General features: G+C 38.8%; 1 protein-coding gene across 1 annotated transcript in view; it reads left to right on the top strand.

Moving 5' to 3' along the window:
- Tex11 (testis expressed 11) overlaps nt 1-18539 on the top strand; it is a 277802-nt gene that overhangs the window by 175199 nt on the left and 84064 nt on the right. The window contains exons 18-19 of the mRNA XM_059251477.1: nt 5232-5317; nt 7073-7129. Coding sequence (XP_059107460.1) covers nt 5232-5317; nt 7073-7129 — 143 coding nt within the window. The remainder of the gene's footprint in view (nt 1-5231; nt 5318-7072; nt 7130-18539) is intronic.

The following is an 18539-nucleotide window of genomic DNA, read 5'->3' as shown; positions in this document are numbered from 1 at the left end:
TATTTATTTGCATTCATGGACCCTGGTTCTATGTGTACACCAAATTTAATAGTGAAGGAATCAACTTTAGCTCAGCTGAAACTCAAACTAAGAGAAGTTGACTATAAGATTTCACTACATGAATTTGTAAGTCCTTTTTAAGTTCATCCCTGCAAGGAGATTACAAAGTTAAGACCAGTCTGAGTTACACAGGGAGTTCAAGCCAGCATGAGCAACATAGGAGACCCTGTCTTAATGAAAAAAGGAGAAGGAGGAGAAAGAAGAAGAGGCAGGGATGATTCATTACTGAAAAGCTGTTACTTTTCTTCAAAGTTGGTCTTTGTTAAATAATAGTCCACTGCTTCCTGATAAGGTCAGGCTTATTATGGACAATTTATCACAAAATTCCTTAGTTGAGATTGCCAGTACTCCAATATCCATCCTTTGTTTAATCAAAATGATTTTTTCTATTAAATTTTCTTATTTTATTTTTTTACTTTGAGAATTCATACATGCATTTGTGTTTTCATCAAATCTACCTCCATTTCTTCCCCTCCAGTTCCTCCCCATCCCCCACTTTTCCTTACCAACATCATGCGCCCCCCCTTTTTTTATAAATTTGCTTTTTGTTATTATTTGAGGATTTTATACATGAGTAATCTTTATTTTCATCCTTTCCACCCTCTTTCTCCTTCTAACTCCTCCTGTGTCCACATCCACACCATGTCAAATTCATGACTTTTTAGTCATGTGGGTGGTATGTGTGTGTGTGTGTGTGTGTGTGTGTGTGTGTGTGTGTATGTATGTATGTATGTATGTGTAAAATTTAGAGTCCAACTTATGTTGGACTCTAAATTATGTTGTTGTATGTATTTGGGTCTGAACCTTTAGGATTGGGGTCTTGTGTCTGAAAGAAAGAAATAGACCTGGTTTCTTCTTCCTTAGCAGCCGTTGACTGCCTGTAGCTCATCATCTAGGGAGTGGAGTCTTGGGGGCTTGTGAAACTTTCTCTATCCATGTTGATGTATAAATTGGTGTTGTTTTTATAGGTCTTATACATGCAACCATGTTGTTGAGTGTTTGTGGGAATTACATCCCTTCTATGCCCAGCAAAAAAAAAATATATATATATATATACAGCTATCATCCAAGTCTTTAGGTTCTTATAGTCTTTCTGCCCAGTGTTCCACAATTTTCCCTGAGACTTAGGTGTAGGGTTGTAATATAGATGTCCCATTTAGGGCTGGGTACCCCACAGTCACCTTTTTATCTGCCTTTTCTTTTTTTTTTTTTTTTTTTTTACCAGTTATAGATCTCTCTAATAGTCTCCATCTGCTAAAAAAAAGAAAAAAAAAAGAGCTTCTTTGATGAGACGTGAGAACTGCACTTATCTTAGATCGTAAGGATGGGTGTTTAGAAGCCAGTTGGAAACTATTATCTCTTTAGTAATGTGGTAGTACTGAGTTCCCCTTTATGACTTGTATTAGTTACTTTTCTCTTACTGTGACAAAATCCCATGATTAAGGCAATGTATAGAAAGAAAGGTTTATTTGGAGCTTATAGTTGCCAGAGGGATGAGAGTCCATCATCATCCTCATCATCATCATGAAAGGGAAATGTAGCAGCAGGCATGGTGTGTGAGCAACAAGCTGAGAGCTCACATCTTTTTATTTTTATTTTTTGTGTTTTTTACTGAAACACATATTCACATAATATATTCTGATCACATTTTCCCCCTCTTCCAACTACTATCACATCCTACCCATCCTCTACCCAACCAAATCCATGCCCTCTCTTTAAAAAACAAATAACAACCAAAAAAGGAGAAACTCACAGAAAAAAAACAAAAACAAAACACAAAATTGGACACCAAAACATACAGGCAAAAGATCAATAAGACAAAAAAAAATGCCCCCCAAAACTAAGAAAGATGAACTGAAAATAGCAAGTGGCTTTTGAAACGTCAGAGCCTGCCCCTGGTGATGTACTTCCTCCAGCAAGGCCACATCTAAACCTCTCCTAAACAGTAACACCAACTGGGGATGAATTATTCAAATGCCTGAGGATGTAGGTAACATTTTATTCAAATCATGACTTACCTCTCTAGTTATGGGTTCTTGGCTAGGTTTATAGTACCAGAAATGAGTTCCCTCTAATTGAGGGGGGTTTAGGTTCAATTACACAGTTGTTTGTTGCCTCAAGATCCAAGTATTGACCTTGTTGGCTAGGGCGCAGGCAAGCCAGCCCTGAGGGCGTGAGAGGTAAGAGTAGGAGAGCTGGCCTCGCCCCCCTCATCTGCCAAGTGCTGGGAAAGATGCCCCTCCCCCACCCCATCCCCACCTCTCATGGCCTGTGGCAGTTGGGAGGCCAGCCTGAGGTCATGAGAGTGAGAGAGCTGGTCCTGTTCCTCACCTGGGCAACACAATAGAGCTGACCCTGTTGGTAGGGACCCTGGTGAGCTGGCCCCAAGAGAGTCTGAGAGCAGGAGAGCTGGCCCCACCCCTTGTTGCTTGCTGCATTTGGTGAGCTGGGGTAGGGTTGAGGATGGGGTGTAGTGCTAGAGAGCTCAACCTGGTGGTGAGGATGAGGGAGAGAGGGCTAGTGGGCTGACCAACACAGCTACTACCCATACCTAGAACCAGGGCTGTGAGTTGTCCCACCCCAACATCTACCCCATCTGTGATCTTCTGGAGCACCTGAAGGGGCTGGTCCTACAGATCCAAACCTGCAGAATCTCCATGACACAGGGCAGCAACAGGAAGTCCAAGAGGAGTCCCAGTGAGGGCCCAGCAGAAGCCAGAGGCCTCGAACTGGACCATTGCAGTAAACACTTGAAAGGAAAGATGTATGGACTAAAGGGTACACTGACTCACTGTGTCACACTGCAGCTTCCATGATGAGATTTTTTTCTTTTCTTTTAAATTTTATTTTATTTCGTTTTGGACGGAGATTGCAGGGGCGGAGGATAGATGTGAAGGGATGGGGAGATGAATGGGATCATGATGCATGATGTGAAATCCACAGAGAATCAATTAAAAAGTAAAAAAAAAAAAGATACAAATACCACCGTTGTACCATTGGAATCTCTTGTTGATCTCATTGTGATTATCAGGCTTTATAGCTGGGTAGGACTGTTGATGTTTTTTCTTGGTAGTTTGCAGAAGCAACTTCCAACACTATTAGAGCTAGCCCTCAGTCAGCTAGCTTCCTGGTCAGTACCAGCTTGATTTCTTCAATTCCTGTGGTCCAAAATGTGGTGGTCTATGTGGTTCATCAGTAGGGTCTATGTTCACGTTCTGACAGGCAACCAAGAACAATGGATAATAGCCTATATTGTTTGAGGGGTGGGTCTGTTGGACCCCTTGACCAACAATTTGAAGGAAAATATCCCCTATCTGGCACTGGGGATTTTGTTAAATAATCGTTGGCTCTTATGGGAGCCTTATTTTGCACATAAAGGCAACTACATTAAAACTGAGTAATTTTAAGTAAGCTTATAAAATACTAGATTTCCCTATGGCTTTTTTCAAACATCATTTATCCTTCTTCCCCCTTCCACTCTATGTTTACCCTCCAGTCAAGCCCCGCCCCCACTTTTTGAACCCTCTTCATAGCACCCGTGTCCTACTGCCACCTTTCTAGAGTGTCTTCTCCCACTTCCCCCAGTGGTCTCTTTCTACTTTCCTGTCTTTTATAGTTAAACACTCAGACCTAAAGGTTCATATCTGGATCCCACAATAAGAAAGAGAGAGCATGTGGCATTTGTATTTCTGTGTCTGAGTCACCTCACTCAGCTCTATCCATTTACCTGAAAATTTCATTTCTCTTTACAGCTGAATAGAATCCCATTGTATATAGTCCCACATTTCATTATCCATTCATCGGTTGATGAATATCTAGGCCGTTTCCATTTCCTGGCTATTGTGAATAAAGCAACAATGAGTGTGGATGAGCAAGTATCTCTGTAGTAGGCTATAGAATCTTTTGGGAATATGCTCGGTAGTGGTGTATTTGAACAATAGTAAATCTATTTCTAGATTTGGAGGAAACACCACCCTGATTTCCAGTGACTTCACCAGTTTGTACTTAAAAAATTTAAAGCCTTTAAGAGTAGTTTATGGCAGTATGAAATTATTTTAATTATTGATAATGGAATGAAATCTAAGCTATTTGAGAGGCTAGAATTTTAGGAAGATCTTTCTATGCATTGAAAATGCTGAGAGAGGGGAGAGAGGAGAACAAGAGTGGGGTGGATAAAGTAACTTAGCAGTGGTTAATTCATCTACAAACCATAGAAACAAGGGAAATAGAGACCATGGCAACACTAAAGGATACGGGGACCATGGCAACAATAAAGGATATAAGGGATATAGTCTGATGACAAAAATTTCAAAGTGGTGGTTTTTAGGGAAGAAAGAGGGAGAATAACATGAACATAGTACTGAAAAATGAAGGCACATACTCCATCTCCAGAGTAGAAGGGCTGTGTAAGTAAATTTATTGTTACTTGAGAAGTTTCCCATGTAAGCAATATCCTTGGAAAAAACCTACATTTCCATTGTAGAAATAACAAGGAGGAAACTTTCAGAGAAGAGGTCTCTCATGGAGGAGACCTTTCTGATAATGGACTAAAGTTAAAAGGGTAGAATGGAAGGGTTGGAAGAGCTGGGAGAAATGAGAAAAGTATACAAAAGGGCGATATGCAGAGCCTTTGAGGGATTAGAGTACCAGAAATGAGGGAATTCAACCATTTGGGTTTCCTTTGGCTACTGCTGTAAAAAACGAGGATAAAGCAAGGCTGTGATTGTAGATAGGAAGCTATGAGGTTTTTTAAATTGAAAATAGATTGTTTTCATGTAATTTATTCTGATTACCATTCCCTCTCCCCCTAGTTCTCCCAGTTTCTCCCCACCTCCCCTCCCGTCCCGTTTCACACCATTTTTGACTCTCATTAGAACGCAGGCATCTGAGGAATAGTAATACAATACAATAAGATAAAACAAAAACAAACAAATTGGAATAGGACAAAACAAATAGAATAAAAGAGCCCAAGAAAAACATGTGAGTTTCTCAGGATAAAATGAACCTGTTTTCTTTTTGTCAGTGAGTTATAGCTTCATTCTACAGTATTAGGCAACCCTTCTGAGAAAAAAATGAATATATTTCTTTGTAATGGGCAGGAGGATAGACAACCTGCTGCAAGCATAACTTTCTTTAAGATGACATTTAACATAACTGTTTGTTCCTTTTAGAATGGACAACAATTTGTGGCAGGCAAAGCTTTGGAATATTTATCTCAACTTTCAGAAGACCCAGAAGAAGTACTTGGAGCTTTAAAGTAAGCTGCTCTTCTGACTCTTAATTTGTAAACTCTGCCAAAACAGTGCTGCTGGTGTGAAAGCCTTTAAGTAAAAACCAATAACAAAGATGCGCAGTTCAAAAAACAAAAGCAAAGGTTAGTGGTTGAATCTCCTCTCCCCCTTCTTCCTTTTAGAAAGGAAAATTATTTGTTAGAAGGGTTCTTTCACTTGCAATACGGAGAGTCAGATTTGAACGTGATGATACTTTCATTGTGACTGTGAAAAAAAGAAACCCAAAGGACACTATATTAGTTCTACTGCTAGTCAGCTTTACTTCAGGCTGTACTTGTAATGGGAAATCGAGTGATAGGATTCTTACTGTCAGAAGGTGAGATACCAGCATGAATTCAGTCAAGTAAATATCTAGAACCATTCAGGACACATAGCATTTCTTTTTATTAATTAATTTATTTTTTTTCAGTGTTGGGAACAGAATCTAGGCTTCATCCATGCTAGGCAACCAACAACTCGAGCCACACACCTGTTCTTGAGACAGGGCCTCGCTATGTAGCTCTGGCTAGCTTGGAACTGGTCTTGAATGTGCTGCTTCTGTCTCATGGTTACAGTCATGCACCACCACACCTGGCCCTCTGGCCCCATCATTTCATTTTATTTTATTATTTTATTTCATAACCAGGATCTTATTGTGTATCTCAGACTAACCTTAACCTCAAAACTCTCCTGCCTCAGCTTCCCAAGTGCTGAGATTACAGGAGTGTACCAGTGTACCAGGCTCAGATAGTTTTTCATTAAAAAACATTTTCAGGTTTGGATTTATCAACTACTTCATCATGTCATTCTGTAGTAATGCTTCCAGATCCCTTCAAAGATTAGTGATTCTTTTTTCTGAGACCCCAAAACCAATAAGTTTCTTACAGAAAAAAATATCAAGAGTTATACACCATACTTGATGTTTCTGTACTGATATGAGCTTGGAACTGTTTAATAGCTTATTAAAAATAATAATTTTGTTTTAAAATTATTTTATTCAATTCACACCCAAAAATCATAATATTTATGTTTTTATTGCAACCTTTAAAACAGTACAAAGATCTACAAATAAGATTAATTTTCCTTTCTTTTTTCATTTCTGTATTCTGGGATAATCAAAGTTAATAAATTGGTATAACTACTTTGACATATTTCTTCCTAAGACTCTCTCTCGTTTGCTCTTGCTTTATCTCTCATTCTCTCCCTCCCTCTCTTTTCCCTGTGTACAGTGCTGGGGATAGAACCCAGGGCCTCTATCGTAGTTTACTTCTACTGCTGTGATGAAATACCATGACCAAAAGCTACTTGAGGAGGAAAGGGTTTGTTTGACTTTTATACATCCCAATCACAGTCCATCACTGAGGGAAGTCAGCAGGATCTGAAGGTAGGGACTGGGAAGCAGGAACTGAAGTAGAGGCCATGGAGGAGTGCTGCTTATTGGCTTGCTCATCATGACTTGCTCAGCCTGCTTTCTTATAGAACCCAGGACCACCAGCCCAGGGATTGGCACCACCCACAGTGGGCTGGGCACTCCCACTTAAATCACAAATTAAGAAAATGCCTATAGGCCAATATGATGGAGGCATTTTCTCAATTGAGATTCCATTTTCCAGATCATCTTAGCTTGTATCAAATTGGGGGTAAATGTAGCACAGCCTCATACATATTAGGTAAGCACTCTACCACTAAGCTGCATCCCTCACACCTGAAAATCATCTTCTGTATTGCTTTTTTTTAAACAGGTGTCTGGTTCGAATTATTCTTCCACAAGTTTCTCATATGCCAGAATCTGAAAATAAGTAAGTTATTTCATGAGAAATGATGTATTTACCATTAAAAAATTTAGAGTAGATTTAAATGAAAACCTTATATTGAAAGATCTATTGTGTAGTAGATGAAATTAATATATATTTTTAGCCAGTCTTTCTGGATTCATATTCTATGTGGTTATTTGTGAGATATATAGCTTAGATAAGTTTCTTATTTATTTCCTTCAGTTTTTCCATCTGTAAAATGGAAATACCAATGTATGCCTCATGGAGTTACTATAATTACTCAGTGAATTAATACATTTAAAAGGTTAAAAAATGCAATCCCCAGGGAAATAGTAAATATATAAGAGTACTTGGCAGTTTATAATCCCTCACATTTTGCATATTACCTGATTGTGTTATTGTATCTGTTCCCATTTAACAGTAGTCTCAATGGAAATTCACAAAGATCTGGTTCTCAGCTTAGACTATAGAAACGCATTTCTCCTTACAGTTTCCATGGTATAAGATATCAACAACTGGGGCTAGAGAGATGGCTCAGCGGTTAAGAGCATTGTCTGCTCTTCCAGAGGATCCGGGTTCAATACCCAGCACCCACATGGCAGCTTATAACTGTCTGTAATCCATTTCCAGGGGACCCAACGCTTTCACAGACATATATGCAGGCAAAATATGAATGCACATAAAAAATAAAAATAAGTAAAAGATATCAAGAGCTTAACAATTCATGGAAGGATTTTGTCACCAATTTTTCTTTCATAAAATTCACTACTTCCTGATGAGTTGAGAGAAAATTTGGTTCAAGTTCTTGATTAGATATGGCTTTCAGAAAATAGCACCCATCTCTTCATTCTATGCTTAGGCAGGAGCTCTGTAATGGACTATCTACTGCATGGTCTGTGTTTATTGTTTACAACTGGTGGCACTGTATTATTTCGATTACATTTTGGGAGAAATATCGATCACCGAGATAAGTTGGAATTGTAACTTGTTTTGTCATAACACACAATTTGCCCAGGCATACAATGTAATATTCACATTTTCTTAACAGGCTTTATCAATCAAACAGAAGATAACTCAGTCTAAAGAATATGAGGCACTTAGAACTTTGCATATTGAGTACATTTTGACTTTAACTTCTAGGCAGCATGATAGTGGTAATGTGGTTATATTGTTTTAAGAAATATTCTCTGTCTCCAGGAGATGCATCCTTGAAATATGTATGGGTGTGATGCTGTGATATCTGGAAATTTCTTCAAAATAATGTGGGAGAAATAGTTGCGGATTTACAGTGGGATAAGATGGATAAGTTAATAATTGTTGAAGCTGGGTGGTAGGCATTGGGAAGAAAACATAACATTTTTTAATATTGGGGACATGTTTGAAATTATCAACAATAAAATTGTTTTTTAAGGGCTGGAAAGTCAGGAAATTCAAAACTAAACTTTAATAGCTTCCATATTTTAAGAGTTCCTTGACTCTGGGAGTATTTGTATTTATCTTTATATCTCTGTGACCTAGCTTAGCATCAGGCACATAATTGCCACTCAGTGTATTTAAATGTCTGAATATAAGTGTCTTAAAGTTTCTGTTGCTGTGATAAAGCACCAAGACCAACCCAATTTACAGAAGAAAGTGTTTATTTAGGGCTTAAGATTCCAAAGGGTCAGAGTCCATGGTGGCAGGGTAGAGGTAGCAGGCAGTGAGAGCAGCAGCTGAGAGCTTACATCTTAAACCACAAACAGGAAGCACAGAATGTACACACAATTATGTGAAACCTCAGAACACTCCCCCAGTGTCATACTTCCTTCTAGAAGACCACACCACCCAATCCTTCCCAAACAGCCACCAATTGGGACTAAGTATTCAAATGCCCAGGACTTATGGGTGGCATTTCATTCAAATTGCCACAATTACTGTTTTATTTTTTTTTATTTTATTTTATTTTTTTTTTTTTTGGTTTTTCGAGACAGGGTTTCTCTGTGTAGCTTTGCGCCTTTCCTGGAACTCGCTTTGGAGACCAGGCTGGCCTCGAACTCACAGAGATCCGCCTGGCTCTGCCTCCCGAGTGCTGGGATTAAAGGCGTGCGCCACCACCGCCCGGCCAATTACTGTTTTATAAGCTCTTCAGTACAGGACTTCAAAGTGCTTCATAATCCATTCATATAACTGTAGCACACAGTCAAACCTCACCTGTTAATTCTAATTTGGAAGTGAGTAAAGGAGCATAATGTATATTATATTATTATATTGTCTATAATAATACTAATAAGTTATAGAACATTAAAATATATATTATTGCTTCCAAATGTGTATAGTAATACAGAACATCTAGAACATCATTTTTCCGGTAGAGGTCAGCATTTGATATAATAAATTCAACTAACTAGTAAAGAAATTTTAAAACACCTAATTCAATGAGAATTTCCAAGAGAACTGAATTTTAGTGTGCTGTCTCACTCTTTCTGTTTACCTTAGTGAGAACATAATTTCTCTACACTATATTTTTTTCTCTGTAAAACATAAAAACTGGACTACAGACTTTTAAGTTATTTTCTGTTTTAATATTTCTATGGTTTTAGATTAACAGTATGTCCTAGTTAGGGTTTCTGTTGCTGAGATGAAAAACTATGACCAAAAGCAAGTTTGAGAGCAAGTTGTTTATTCGGCTTACACTTTCATATCACTGTTCATCACTGAAGGAAGTCAGGACAGGAACTCAAACAGGGCAGGATCCTGGAGGCAGGAGCTGATGCAGAGGCCATGGAGGGGAGCTGCTTACTGACTTGCTTCCTATAGCTTGCTCATCCTGCTTTCTTATAGAACCCAGGACCACCAGCCCAGGGATGGCACCACCCACAATGGGTTGAGCCCTCCATCAATCACTAATTCAGAAAAAGCCTTACAACCGGATTTTATGGAGGCATTTTCTCAATTGAGGTTCCTTCCTTTCAAATAACTCTAGCTTGTGTAAAGTTGACATAAAACTATCCTGCACACCTGTCTCACTTATCCAGAAGGCCTGATCCAGTTGGGGGCTCCTCAGTTATTGGTTCATAGTTCATGTGTTTTCATTAGTTTGGCTATTTGTCCCTGTGCTTTTTCCAAGCTTGATCTCAATAATTCTCGCTCATACAATCCTTCCTCTTTCTCGCCAATTGGGCTCCTGGAGCTCCACCTGGGGCCTGGCCGTGGATCTTTGCATCTGCTTCCCTCAGTCTTTGGATGAGATTTCTAGCACGACAGTTAGGGTGTTTGGCCATCCTATCACCAGAGTAGGTCAGTTGGGGTTTTCTCTCGACCATTGCCAGTAGTCTATTGTGGAGGTATCTCTGTAAATTTCTGGGGACCTCTCTAGCACTTTGCTTCTTCCTATTCCCATGTGGTCTTCATTTATCATAGTTTCTCTTTCCTTGTTCTCCCTCTCTGTTCTTGATCCAGCTGGGATCTCCCGCTCCCCTAAGCTCTCTTTCCCTCAAACCTTGCCCTTCATTACCCCCACTCACGTCCAGGTTGTTCGTGTAGATCTCATCCATTTCTCTGTCACTGGGCGATCCCTGTGTCTTTCTTAGGGTCCTGTTTTCTAGGTAGCCTCCCTGGAGTTGTGAGTAGCAGTCTAGTCATCTTTGTTTTACATCTAGTATCCTCCTATGAGTGAGTACATACCATGTTTGTCTTTCTGAGTCTGGGTTACCTCACTCAGGATGATTTTTTTCTAGATCCATCCATTTGCCTGCAAACCTCATGATGTCATTGTTTTTCCCTGCTGAATAGTACTCCATTGTGTATATGTACCACATTTTGTTTATCCATTCTTCAGTTGAAGGGCATCTGTGTTGTTTCCATGTTCTGGCTATTACAAACAATGCTGATATGAACATAGCTGAGCAAATGCCCTTGTGGTATGATTGAATATTCCTTGGGTATATGCCCAAGAGTGGTATAGCTGGATCTTGGGGGAGATTGATTCCCAATTTTCTAAGAAAGCGCCATATTGATTTCCAAAGTGGCTGTACAAGCTTGCATTCCCACCAGCAGTGGAGGAGAATTCCCCTTGCTCCACATCCTCTCCAGCATAAGGTGTCTTCAGTGTTTTTGATCTTAGCCATTCTGACAAGTGTAAGGTGGTATCTCAGAGTCATTTTGATTTGCATTTCCCTGATGATTAGGGATATTGAGCAATTCCTCAATTTGTATATTTAAGAGAAAATGTATGATACTTATCTTTTTCATGTTTGGCTTATTTTAGTTAATATGATGCCATTCAGTTTTATCTATTTTTCCATTAATGACATAATTTCATCTTCTTTATGGATGATTAATACTTCATTATATATGTATATATATTTTTATTTATTTATCAATTTATCTGCTGATGAACGTCTAGGCTGACTCCATATTTTGGCTCTTGTGACTGGTGCAGGCATTAATATGAGCGTTCAGCTATTTCTTTGTGTGCTAGTTTCATTTCTTTCAGATACCCAGAATTGGGATACCTGGATCACACAGTAGTTCTATTTTTAATGTTTAAAAGAACTTTTTTACTGTTTTAGAAAATGGCTGGGATCATTTGTATTCCTACCAACAATGTGTAGGTGTTGAGTTTTTCTCTACATTCTTGGTAGTACTTGTTGTTGTTTTTGAGTTTTCATTTTTTTTTTAATAACCATTCTAGCAGGAGTAAGATGTAACCTGAGTGTAACTGTAATTTGTATTTCTGTGATGACTTAATAATACTATATATCTTTCTTATATTTATTGGCCATTTGTATTTATTCATTTGGAACATGTCTTTTCAGTTCATTTGGTAATTTAATTAATTATATTATTTACTCTTTCAGTGTTACTTTTAAAAAATTCTTTATATGCTGGATGGTGGTGGTGCACGCCTTTAATCCCAGCATTCAGGAGGCAGAGGCAGGTGAATCTCTGTGAGCTCAAGGCCAGCCTGGTCTACAAAGTGAGTTCCAGGACAGGCTTGAAAAGCTACACAGAGAAACCCTATCTTGAAAAACCCAAAAAAAAAAAAAAACTTTTTTAAAATTTTTTATATAGTCTGGATATTCATCCTTTGCTCAATGATTAGCTAATAGATTTTTCTCCTATTCTGTAGGCTATTTTTTCACTAGATTATTTTCTTGGTTATGCAGATGCTTTTTAATTGAACATAATTTCATTTATGAATTCTTGATTTTGTTTTATGATCTACTAAAGTCCTATCAGATAAATCATGCCTATGTCAATATTTTAAGTGTTTGCTCTGTTTTCTTGAAATACTTTCAAGTTTCACCTTAAAGCCTTTGATCATTTTGACTTGATTTTTATACAGGTTAAGAGGCAGTGCTCTACTTTTAGTTTTTTATATGTTGATATCCAGTTTCCTCACCACCATTTATTAAAAGGCTACTGTTCTTCAATGCATATTTTTGAGACAGGGTCTCACTGTGTAGCCCAGAGTGGCTGTGAAACTTACTGTGTAGCTCATTCTGGACTTGAACTCACACTGATCCTCCTGTTTCCACCTTCTAAGTGCCACCATGCCCAGTCATAGATCTTTGGAGGATACCTATCCAAACCATCACACTATTTCTTCACTTTGCTAAGTAACACTGATGAAAAGCTTTGTGCAAACATTTCTGATTATTTCCTTAAACTGGATTCTATCCTGGATCAAAGATTATATACAAAGGGGGTTTATTTGTTTGATTGTTTGAGACAGGATCTTACCAATTTTATCTCTTTTTTGAGGCACAAATAAAATTTATTTTAGTGTTCAGTCAAGGCACTTAACCATATGAAACAAGAGCTTATACCATATAGTCTTTTGGCACATTTGTGGGAAATCTGGCTGAAGATGAATGTATTTATTTCTGGGTTCTCTATTCTATTCCATTCATCTTTGGGTCTATGTTTTATGCCAGTATCATGTTGTTTTTATTACTGTGACTCAGTAGTGTATTTTAAAGTCAGATATCGCTATATTGTTCTTTTTAGTCAAGAATTGCTTTTGACTTTTCAAGTTCTTTTATGGTTCCACGTGAATTTTAGGATTTTTTTCTGTATCTGTTGGGAGTATCATTGATGTTTAGATGGGAATTTCATTAAATCTCTAGATCAATCTCATTAGGCAATACAATTGCATTGACCTCAGTTTTGTCAGATGAAATGAAAACACAACTTTCCCCGTGAGGACCTTAGGAATTTTATCATAAAAAACTATAAAATAGCTGAGCATGGTGGCATATGCCTTTAATCCCCACAGTTGGGAACCAGAGATAGGCAGATCTATGTAAATTTGAGGCCATCCTGGTCTACATACCAAGTTCCAGGACAGCTAGAACTACAAAGAGAGACCCTATATTTTTTTAAAAAAACCTGTAAAATACAGATATAATTTCCTGCTTAGAGATAATCCTGTTTTCAGCACTTGTAGTTGCAGACATGACCCTACAGCTACTTCAATAGATCAGAAACAGAAAATTGAGGTGATATGGAGATTAAAAAACCAGATAGTCTTCATATGAGTATTTGATCCCTTGGGAAGAATTGTATTTATACCAACGTCCTTTCCAGACCCTTTTTCCCAGTTCACTAGAAAGCAAAAGAGTTTATCTGCCTTAGTATCCCCCCATATCTTGCACACTTATCAAGATTTGCAAGCCAGCCTATATCCCACCCAGTATTTGTTTCATCTCATCATTCTTATATTTTTAAATTTAGCTTCCATTAGCATATCATCAACATGCTTTGGTTTCATTGGTAGGTTTCATTGGTAGGTACTAGGGATGAGAGCATTTTCCAGTCAGAAAATATCTATTCTTATAAATCATTTAGATAAAAGATATACAACTTTTTTATTTAAAGTCTGAACCTCACATTTGAGGCAGGTGCCCTACCACTAAACCATATCCCCAGCCCTATCCCCCACTGTTTTAAACAACCATTGTTTAAATTGCCTGTTCTGCTTCTCTATTACTCAGAGGAAGTCATCTCTTTGGCCATTGTTAGTTGGTAAGGATTGTAAAATGTGATTTTTTTTAATCTGAAGAAATGTGACTCAGCAGGTCACACCAACACAATATATTCTGTTCCAGTTATTTTATACCATGGTGAACATTTTTATACACCACTAGGCAAGCAAAGCTCAGTTTAGTCTATTCCCATTGAGACCCCCCGAGACTATCAGCATTAATCCAACTGCTAGCTGTTCTCAGGGCCATCTTAAACTGTTGTCTCTTCTTAGAAAACAGAAAAATTGTTAGCATTTTGTTCCTTGGAGGGTATAAAAAGGTTGTATCAACACCCAGCCTCTCTCTGCATTGATTAAACTGATTGTCCACTCACTTCATCATGCCAGGTGGCCAACTCAAGGGAGCACACAGGAATATCTACTTGTTAGTTCCAATCACCTTCTAATTCTAGCAGGTAGTTCTTCTGATAAACAGCAACATGTCCTACTTTAACATACCCCTCAAATTCCCATACTGATTTTTCTATATGGAATGTCCCTCATAAATACATCCTTTTGGAGACCAATTTTCTGTTACCTTTCTGTCTGATTATATGGCCAGGCCATAAGTCCCTGCCCATGAGTCAGTACCCAAACACAGGGTGTTTTACCAGGGTTCCATTCTTCTGTTACTGCTGGGAAAACAGTATGTATGTAGTCTGTTGAACTGGTTTGCTTTACTTATTAATAGAGGGCTTTCCTTCCAAATCTTGGAACTGCCTTCCATGTATTAAAAGAGTCATTTCGGGTCAGTTGAGAGCTGCTTATTGAACAATGTCAAATTAATTATAGTCTAATATTTCCTTATGCAGTTCCAAAGTCAGTCCTAGGATAAAAGAAGCTTTTGCTCAAGTGTATATATACTCTTTGCATGCTTCAGGTAGCTTGACCGTGTGTGTGTGTGTGTGTGTGTGTGTGTGTGTGTGTGTGTGTGTGTGTGATTTAAAAACACTTCCATTATAATGGAACTCTTCAAGCGCTACCCACCCCATTAGAATGTTTTTCCAACATCACCTGAGACATTGTGGATATCTCAGTTTTGGAGAAGATTTTATGTATTTCAGTTATAGGGTTGCTTCCATTAATATCCAATAGCAGCTTATATATGCCCTCATATGGCCCATTTTGCCCATCCAACTAACAATACTTCATTTGTAGATTTACATGTCTTTGGTTTTATAATAGTATGTGGCAATATATTATGTACCCTAATAAACTTGCCTGGGGATCAGAGGACAGAGCCAGCCACTAGATTAGACATAGAGGTCAGGCAGTGGTGGCACATACCTTTAATCCCAGCACTTGAGATCTCATGCCTTTGCTTGGGAAGCACACATGCCTTTAATCCCAGGAAGTAATATGGCAGGGCAGAGAATGGTATATAAGGTGTGAGGAAACAGGAACTCGCTCTCTTTAGGCTGAGGATTTCGTAGAGGTAAGAACTAGTTGCTGGCTGTTCTGCTTCTCTGATCTTTCAGGTTTTACCCTGATATCTGGCTCTGGGTTTTTGATTAAAAGACCATCTAAGATTCAAACAACAGTAAGTAAATGAATATTCCCCAGTCAGATTACAATGTTCAAATTTACCCTCAATCAGGTAAAAGAGAAATAACTATGTCATGAAAAGCCTATCAAAATATACCAGGCCTCCTCTAAACTTTCACCTTCATTCCATTACCCTTTACATTTCTAAGATTAGCTTCCATTAGCATATTATCAACAGATTTTTGTTCCATTGATGTATTTTTATTTTATGGTACTAGGAAGGGAGGCATTTCCCAGTCAGACAGTATCCACTTTCATGAAGCATTTAGATAAAGGATGTACAATTTGTTGATACAAAGTCTGCTTAAACATTCCAGTTTTCATCCCAATTTCTGCCCTAATCTATCAACATTTATACTGCTGTACTTTCCCAACGTAATTGTAGGTCCTGTTAGGACTTCAACAACAGGCTTTGGTGCCACCATGCATAAGGCTCCTATACTAAGAAGTTCTATAAAAATTTCTTCTCTACCACCTTACACCTGTCAGAATGGCTAAGATCAAAAACACTGAAGACACCTTATGCTGGAGAGGATGTGGAGCTAGGGGAACTCTCCTCCACTGCTGGTGGGAATGCAAGCTTGTACAACCACTTTGGAAATCAATATGGCGCTTTCTTAGAAAATTGGGAATCAATCTCCCCCAAGATCCAGCTATACCACTCTTGGGCATATACCCAAGCAATGCTCAACCACACCACAAGAGCACTTGTTCAGCTATGTTCATATCAGCATTGTTTATAATAGCCAGAACATGGAAACAACCTAGATGCCCTTCAATTGAAGAATGGATAAACAAAATGTGGTACATATACACAATGGAATACTACTCAGCAGAGAAAAACAATGACATCATGAGGTTTGCAGGCAAATGGATGGATCTAGAAAAAATCATCCTGAGTGAGGTAACCCAGACTCAAAAAGACAAACATGGTATGTACTCACTCATAGAAGGATACTAGATGTGGAACAAGGATGACTGGACTGCTACTCACATCACCAGGGAGGCTACTTGGAAAACAGGACCCCAAGAAAGACACGGGGATTGCCCAATGACAGAGAAATGGATGAGATCTACATGAACAGCCTGGACATGAGTGGGGTTAGTGAAGGGCGAGGGTCGAGGGAAAGAGAGCTTGGGGGAGTGGGAGATCCCAGCTGGATCAACAACAGAGAGGGAGAACAAGGAATAGGAGACCATGGTAAATGAAGACCACATGGGAATAGGAAGAACCAAAGTGCTAGAGAGGCCCACAGAAATCCACGAAGATACCTTCACAACAGACTGCTGGCAATGGTCGAGAGACAGCCCGAACTGACCTACTCTGGTGATGGGATGGCCAAACACCCTAATTGTCATGCTAGAAACCCCACCCAACTACTGAGGGATCTGGATGCAGAGATCCATGGCTAGGCCCCAGGTGGAGCTCTGGGAGTCCAATTAGTGAGAATGAGGAGGGTTTATATGAGCGAGAATTGTTGAGACCAAGGTTGGATAAAGCACAGGGACAAATAGCCAAACTAATGGAAACACATGAACTATGAACCAATGGCTGAGGGGTCCCCAACTGGATCAGGCCCTCTGAATGGGTGAGACAGTTGATTGGCTTGATCTGTTTGGGAGGCATCCAGGCAGTGGGACCGGGTCCTGTGCTCATTGCATGAGTTGGCTGTTTGAAACCTGGGGCCTATGCAGGGTCACTTGGCTCGGCCTGGGAGGTGGGGACTGGACCTGCCTGGACTGAGTCTACCAGGTTGATCTCAGTCCTCGGGGGAGGCTTTGCCCTGGAGGAGGTGGGAATGGAGGGTGGGCTGGGGGGAAGGTGAGGGGGGCGGGAGGGGGGAGAACAAGGGAATCTGTGGCTGATATGTAGAACTGAGTTGTATTGCAAAATAAAAATAAAAAAATTAAAAAAAAATTCTTCTCCATACCTAATTTTGCCTACTTACATGCAAGAAGCCTTGGCTCCCATGTAAAGGGTATCATTAAGGGAATATGGCTTCTTTCTCAATCTCTAACATGATTAATCTGCTGGAATGTTATCTCACATGACTTAAGATGAGAAATTTTTGCATTTTATAATTTTCTACCTTCTGGTTTATTAAACTTCCTCAAAGTGGGATAAATAGAAGAGATTTGTTTAGAGCCCTTTAATGTTGTGGAACCAATAGAGACTCTCTTTGGTCTTACCAACCTTTGGTAGTTCAGCATTCAAAGCCAGATACACTATCATTAAGTTAGATACTTTCAGAATCTTCTGGAGGATTTTCAGAAAACTGATTATACAAATCTACAAAATGAAACATTTACTTCATATTATACTACCTACTACCTGTTTTCAGTACTTATTGGTTTTGCATAACCCCCATCTTTACTACTCTTTTGTTTTGGAAGTGTTTTCTCAGAAAAAGAGGCCATAATTTCAAAAAGGAGTAAGGAGGTAGTGTATGGAAGGGATTAGAGGAAGGAAAGGAAAGGGGAAATAATGTAATTATATCTTAATTTACAAAAAATTGATAAAAAGAAAAAACTCAAAATATGCCACATAAAAGTGTTTTCTCTTGTCTATTCCTAGTTTTTCTCTTGGTGATTAAGCTACTTTAAGCTAGTAGCCAACACAGACTCACTAAAATCTGAGCTCAGTCTAATATTAAATTGTAATCCAACTTCTTTATTTTCCATCTAGCTATTGTACAGATACTGATACAATGGATTGAATATGTCACTATTTCTTACTAATTTTCATTTCCTTATGGATCCAATGAATCAACTCTCTGAGAATTGGAATCATTCTAAATTCCAATGGTAACATTTACTAAGCACAAATCAGCTGCTACTCCATACCTTGAGTGGCCATGTGACTACCCAGGTCTCAAGTTCCTT

This window comes from Peromyscus eremicus, chromosome X (assembly GCF_949786415.1).
Source record: "Peromyscus eremicus chromosome X, PerEre_H2_v1, whole genome shotgun sequence".
Classification (NCBI taxonomy): Eukaryota; Metazoa; Chordata; class Mammalia; order Rodentia; family Cricetidae; genus Peromyscus; species Peromyscus eremicus.
Note: the sequence above shows the minus strand (reverse complement) of the source record. Positions and strands in the feature narration are given on the sequence as shown.